The sequence below is a fragment of the Girardinichthys multiradiatus genome, chromosome 22 (assembly GCF_021462225.1).
Source record: "Girardinichthys multiradiatus isolate DD_20200921_A chromosome 22, DD_fGirMul_XY1, whole genome shotgun sequence".
NCBI lineage: Eukaryota > Metazoa > Chordata > Actinopteri > Cyprinodontiformes > Goodeidae > Girardinichthys > Girardinichthys multiradiatus.
In genome coordinates, this window is record NC_061814.1 from 19803534 (window position 1) to 19810605 (window position 7072).

Sequence of the window (7072 nt, forward strand, 5' to 3'; positions counted from 1 at the left end):
CCTGGTTTTACATTTAGAGAAAATTCTGTCTTACTACCAAGATATGTGTTTTGTTTTCCACTGGACCTTTGACAAGGACAGCCATAAAAGTATCAATATATTATATATATATATATATATATATATATATATATATATATATATATATATTAACAAACAATATATTAACAAACTGTTCTCAAGATCTTTGCAGAACCGTTTGCTTCCGAAATGTTGTTTGCACAGTGTAAAATATATATGCCACAGTTATAAGCTATAAAATACAGTAAGCGGACGTTTCAGCAAATACAGACAGAAAGTTTTAAATCAGAACTAAGAACTCAGGTTGGTTCATACTTATCTCACGTGCATCATTATGATATTCAGCAACATTTAAAATCATATGATTAACACACTTTAAAACCCCATGGATACATGTGTAAACTAGCTGAGCATCAATGAAACCTTAACAAGTTATATATATAGATATAGTATGAAGAATTAGCGAAAATAATTTTGCAAAAAAGAATTTAAAAATGAGTTGGTTTAAAATCTCAGAATCAGTCTTGGTTCATTTTATGTCAGTTAAAGTAAGTCGGTTGGACGAATCCACTTGACATAAAAGGATGAAGGAGCCCTCCAGTGGATGAAAGCGGAACACCATCAGCTGTGTGGAAAATCACACTCCCAGAGCTGAAGTTGGAGAAAGTTTGGTGGAAGGCGCCGGAACCTGAGTTGCAGGATGGTGGGTTTGGACTGACGTTGACCAGGGAGCCGGAGCCGCTCTGCAAGGTACTGTCCGCCCCGGGGTTTTGTTTTTTCCACTTGGTTCTCCTGTTCTGGAACCAGATCTTCACCTGCGTTTCGGTCAGACTCAGGGACAGAGCCAGGTTCAGTCTCTCGCACACGGACAGGTACCGAGTAGCGCGAAACTTGTTTTCTAGAGCCACCAGTTGTTCGTATGTGAATGCTGTTCTGGCGCGACGCGGTTTGGCACATGCCGGGTCTGCACGCCGCCGCTTGTGCGGTGGGTCCTGCGGGGTTGCCACGGTGCTCCTGCCTGAGTTCTCATGTTCGCTGGAAGAACACGTTAGAATGGGATCAGGAAGGACCGCAGGATGCATGGAGTCTTCATCTCCTGTCTCCTCTCCTGTAAAAAGAAAAAGATGTTAAGCGCAGTGGCGCAGCCAAGGGAGGGTCGGGGGGGCAAGGGCCACCTCACTGCAGCCCCAGACAGAGGCATATGTTTTGTTGTTTTGGGATGGATGTAGAAGCTTACTTCTTTCAGAAAATTGAAATAATTATTCATTTGTTTATTCATCCATAGGTAGTTTTTCTTTTGTCTTTCATAGTGTGTTTCTTTTAAATATATAGCAAAATTAGTTAGGTCTTATTTAAATAGCACCTTTCACAGATAAAAAACACAAAATGTTTCAAGAAGACAGAGCAGGCACCTTAAACTTCAAAATGAGGCATTAAATAAAAAAAATTTAAAAACGCATTGCCTCTATTTAGAGGCACTCCTGCACATCCTGCAAATAAAGGTCATTTGAATTATAAACAGCTTTCTGTTACATTATAACATTTATGGTTAAAAAAAACAAAAAACAAATACCAACTCAAATTGTGTTGTATTTGCAAAAATCTGACATTTGGCAGGTGTATCTAGTTTTCACTTGATGAATCTTAATTATTTCCAAATAAGTTGCTAATTCTGCAAGATTTAGTCAATACATTTTTACCAGTTCTCTGTCTTGGCTGGGTTTTTGAATCAATGTGAATTAAGAAAACATTTCTCATACACTTTGACTTGGTTGTAATTTTTCATTGTAAGGATTTGGAGTACAGGTCTGATTAAAAAAAGAATTCGCTGAGAGAGAAGATTACATTTTGGTATTTTTCTTTAAATGCCTCTAAATCCGAGTTTCTGCTCTGAGAATTGCTGCTCTTAAACTGCGAGAAAATGGGTTTACTGAGTGTCTTATAAATCTAATCACTTTTTAGAGGTTATGCACTCATCAAAATGTTTATCACGCTCCTGAACCTCCATGTTTCTTATTCCTTCGTCTACAAAAGGACGTAGTTATTCACTAATTATTCATTTGTATTTATTTCGTTCTGTCTTATTTTTTGCTTGTTCAGTTTATGTTAAGATGACACTGACTGTATAAAATGCAAAGGAAATTCAAAGAATTTATTTTTTAAAATAAGCATAGACCACTCAAATGACAATTTTTAAACTGATAACTTTAAGGGATTTTTTAATCAAAACATATTTTTAAAACCTATATAAATGTACAGGACTCCTGCAACAGCAACATCTACGGATACCACTAAAACATTGTTTTTTTTTTTTGTTGTCCCCCAAAAATACTGTGGCCCCTTGGAATAAGTCCGTGGTGCTGAAGGACAGCTCCTAACAAGTCAGAAATCTGTCATACACCCTTGCTCTAAACATTTTCACTATGCTGAGATATTTTCATTAGTTTTTCATGATTAATTTAACTATAAAAACAGTGATGATATATATAATTTTTTATCTGAGAAATATCTGATTTGGGGTCAGAGGTTGTTGGAGCGGAGAGCAGCATTCAGAGAAGAAGGAAGGCTTGGTCACTAAACCTTAAATAATTTATGAAGCGCTTCAAATGTCATGTTGCGGAAAGAAATCCCGTCTAAATCTAGCTTCCCCCCCACCCCAGCCGTGACGTGCTAATGGAGTTTCATATTTGCTGCGGGGATCGATAAATGTCATCTATTTAAAAGGAAGTTTTAATCGAACGATATTTAGGATCAGACATGGATGGGGTGTGATGTTTGTACCTGCAAGGTGCTGAAGGGAGATATGCAGGAAGCAGTAATGGGATATCGATCAAAGCGCGCAGAGGCATCCTCAATGGGACGATTTAAACAATTATCTGGCCTGCCTGTCCCGGTGCCAATCACAGGCGGGGGCTCTGGGAGCAAGCCTTTGTGGCTTCCCCCAAAGGAAACGCAGCTTTGGAAATTAAGGGAAGGTCATTCAGAGATGACAGCAAATCTTATAGCAAATCACTTTCCTGCGTTTAGGTTCAACACATTTTGTTTTCAAGACACAAACGATTTGTTGTATTAATTTTGTTTTCTTTTTTTTTTATATTTCTGTATATGTGTGTTTAATTAACCAGATTTAAAAGCGGACGCCTCCCTGCGTCTGAGTTTTTTGAAATTTTAATATTAAAATAATTATAAGGAAATTATAAGTAATACATATCATGCAAACATATGAATGGAGAGTCACTGTAAAGATTTCTCTACCTGCATTTGTGTCCTCATCTCTGAAGTCTCTTACCGCTGCGCTGTCCCATTCCAAACTTGTTTCTTCTGCATCCGGCGCAGTAAACTTCTCCTTAGCGATGGGAAGTTCGATTGCTCTTTTGCTGTTAAATTTGTTCGGATCCAATATATCAGCTATAGAAAAGGAAATCTTATGGCTAGCCATCATTATCGCTCCGTATGTATCATCATTACTTGATTGTTTGAGACCTGGAATGGCAAAAGAAGCGGTTGCTGTGCGTAATAACGCGCGTGTAGAGGAGCTTCTCAATTTTCAGCCAGCTCCTAGTCCTTAAACTTCATGTAAGGCGGGTTTTGAAGCGGTTCTCTCCCAGAGTACAGACTTCACGCCCCTCTTCTGCTGTCAGTTTGGCTCGAAGCGTGAATGAAATGACCGGTGCTCAGTCTTTAAAGCGTCTGAGCCCACTTCTCTCCCCCACCCCCAATTTTCTCAACCAGACACGTGACACAAACACTATTAGTGTTTCACACGACCACCTAATGGTCTCAAAGCGTCCAACGATAATCACCCATATCATTAAACTCAATAATTGACGAGCTGTATGTAAATTGTACGCAGATGGCACTTGAGTCATTGGAAATCGTCCTGTCTTTGCAGCTTGGACTGTGTTACAGTCTTGACGGAATTTTTTGACTTGGCTGAGACATAAAAATATATTTAAAAAAAAAACAACCCCAATTCGAAGAAAACCCGTTTGTTTTTTGTAGAAACAGTTGTGTCTCTGGTTAATATGATTTTTGCTTTGTAAATGAATTTGTGTCTTGAATTAATTTATATACAACAGCACCGACTTTAAAAGAAAGTCATTCTCATTGTATATTTAAATTTTACTGTATATGCTATAATATAGTATTGCCTGCAAAGTGAAAGCTTTTAAGTATATCGAACATGGGCATTATTAATTATATTATTATGCCTTTATTTAACCAGGAAGGCCCACTGAGATCAGAAATGAAAGCTGGCCAACCAGCCACACTAATTAAAGCTATTTAAAGAGAGCCTCTATATTACAAAATACTACACTGCTTTGCTAAAACTAATCATACAGCCATATAGTACCTTGAAAACGTTTTCATATCTCTTGAACCTTTTTACATTTTGTCATGCTTTAATCCCAAACCTCCACAATGGGGAATGAACATGCAAAATTTTGCAGTGGAAGGAAAATTATTGTTTTCAAAAAAGTTAGAAATAAAAATCTGAAAAATGTGGAATGCATTTGTCTTCAAGTTTTCAGGTAATATGAGACTGAAATAAAAATGTTGCCCTTTGTTCAAAATGCTGCATGATGAGAAACTAATACCATACACCACCCTGAACACATCATTGTCAGGATGTGACATTTTGGACTTTGTTTTGTGGCTTTGTGTTTTAACTTTTGCTTAGATGTTTCTATTGTGTTTTTTGTATCATGTATATTAGTTCTTTTCCTCCCTCTACTTCCTCCTAGTGTGTGTTGTTTTCTTCCTCTCGCTCTTAGTTACTTTCGTGGTTGCTTTCTTATTACTTTGTGTGGTATTATTATCATTATTATTATTATTATTATAGTTCTTTGTCTTCCTTGGATTCTCATTTAGTATCTCTGTGTTTATTTATGGTTATGTATTTGTTCTCTTTCCAGGTCTTCCTTAGCTTTAGTTATTGTTTATGTTTGGGTTGTATACTTTTGTAAATCAGGTTCTCCTTACGGGCTCTTTGTTTGTTCTTAGGTTGTTGTTGTTGGTGTTCCTATGTTTCCCTGTAGTTTCTCTGTTTACTTTAGTTCATGGTTATTCTAGTTTCCTTATGTTTCATTTGATTAATTATCTTGCTTATAGTTTTGCTTGGCCTGTGTTTCTGTTTATTGTTTATTAGGCTTTTCACCCATGCTCGGTCTTTGTATTTGTTTCACCTGTTCCTTCTGCCTCCCTGCCTCCTTGTCACACCTGTTCCCTGTTTCTTTGATTACCTGCCCTTTGTTATCCCTCAGTATATTAGTTGGTTATGTGTCATTGTGTGTTGCTGGTCCCTCTTCGTCACAACCCCGTTCCCTACCATGACTATGCTTTGTTTTGGAAAACCATGCTACGTGTTTGCCATGAGAAGCTGCAGTGCTTGTGTAAGTTTTTGATCTTGTCTCTGGTTTGTTCCTGCAGTGTTTTTGTTACGTTTTTTTGAAAATAAACCAAAAATTACTAAGATGCTGCTGCCAAGCTCTTGTCTGCACTTTGGTCCAACCCAAAACCGCATCATGACAATCATCTTTAAAGTAAAACATTGTAGTGTCAGCTGGACAAAGTTGATGGGCAGTTGGATTGACCTTAAGGCAGAAAAAAAAAATTAAAACTGCAACAGACCTCAAACTGAGGTGGAGCTTCAAGTCATTTGTAACACTTCCAATGTCTCCAATCAAGAACAAGTCACAAATATTGTCATTCAGACCTATACATACTTCATTTAGTTCACATGGCTCATGTGAAGAAGTTTTTTCCTTTACTTATTTTTGTAAATATATTTAGTGTATTTGCTACTTTTAAGTCTTTGCTTGAATATGATGTAAACTCAGTTCAATTCAATTCAAAAATACTTTATTAATCCCAAAGAGAAATTAAATGTTGTTGTAGCTTGTAGTATACACATTTTTCTTCAAAGAGCCGTTGTAGATGCTAATGGCTGTGGGCAGGAAGGATCTCCTGTAGCGGTCCATCTTACAGCAGATCTGAAGAAGCCTCTGGCTGAAGACACTGTTGTTGCACAACAGTCTCATGAAGAGGATGCTCCGAAGAATCAAATAATCCTTATTTGCACAATCATTTCTATAGGTTCTAGAGGAGTCCCCAGAACAGAGCCAGCTTTGTTTAGAACCTTGTTGAGCTTTTTTAAGTCCCTGGCTATGATGCTGCTACCCCAGCAGATGATGGCAGAAGAGATCACACTCTCCACAACAGACTTATAGAAGATATGCAGCATCTTGCTGCAAACACTGAAGGACCTAAGCTTCCTCAAGAAGTACAGTCTGCTCTGTCCCTTCTTGTAGACGGCTTCATGGTTGCATCTTCACTTCAGTCTGTTGTTCAGGTGAACACAGAGCTATTTATATTCCTCCACGACCTCCACTTCTTCTCCCATGATGGAAATAGTGTCTGACCTAAAGATGTAACTTAGATGAAGGCCTCTTCACACTGCTTACATGCACTTGACACAGTCTACCATGAACCTTTGAGTTTCATTACAAACCCTAAAGCTCATCACTGTATGTTTTCTAACCTTAAAAAGATCTGAGTGGTCTTCTATTTGCATATTGTTTTTAAAAATGTATTCTTGGTTTTCCACCTTCATATAGATCCTATATCCATTTAAAAAAAGATCAGGAAGTTACCATATTTATTTACATAACCCGTGTTTGTTAACTGTGCAAAGAGCTCATACTAAGTTGGTGAAAAAAAAAAAAAAAAAAAAACTGTAAAATATTCTGCTCTTCACTCCTAGAATCAGCTCCAAAATCCACAGAATTAAAAAAAAAACCTTTGAAGAACCTAAATGCTCAAATATCTGGGTGGAAATGTTTGCTGATGATTGTATTGGTCACATTCCACCTGACTCTATGTTTTGTATTTCTTTTGAATGATTGTTTATCTTTTATAATGTGTAATTTATTTATTTGTGGTTTGGAGACCCACAAATAAAATCTCAATTTCTTTCCTTATTAAATGTTGCATGAATACAACCAAAAAAGGAATAAAACAGTGATGACTTTGCCTGCTTTGTAGTTAATCT

The 7072-nt window shown here is 37.2% G+C and overlaps 1 protein-coding gene across 1 annotated transcript; it reads right to left on the reverse strand.

The window, feature by feature from the left end:
* Positions 1-225: 225 nt before the first annotated feature.
* nkx1.2la (NK1 transcription factor related 2-like,a) lies at positions 226-3912 on the reverse strand. The gene is made up of 2 exons (XM_047352385.1): positions 3277-3912; positions 226-1129 (listed from the first exon to the last, which is right to left on the reverse strand). The coding sequence occupies exons 1-2, from the start codon at positions 3461-3463 to the stop codon at positions 561-563; spliced, it is 756 nt and encodes a 251-aa protein (XP_047208341.1). The 5' UTR covers positions 3464-3912; the 3' UTR covers positions 226-560.
* Positions 3913-7072: the final 3160 nt, after the last annotated feature.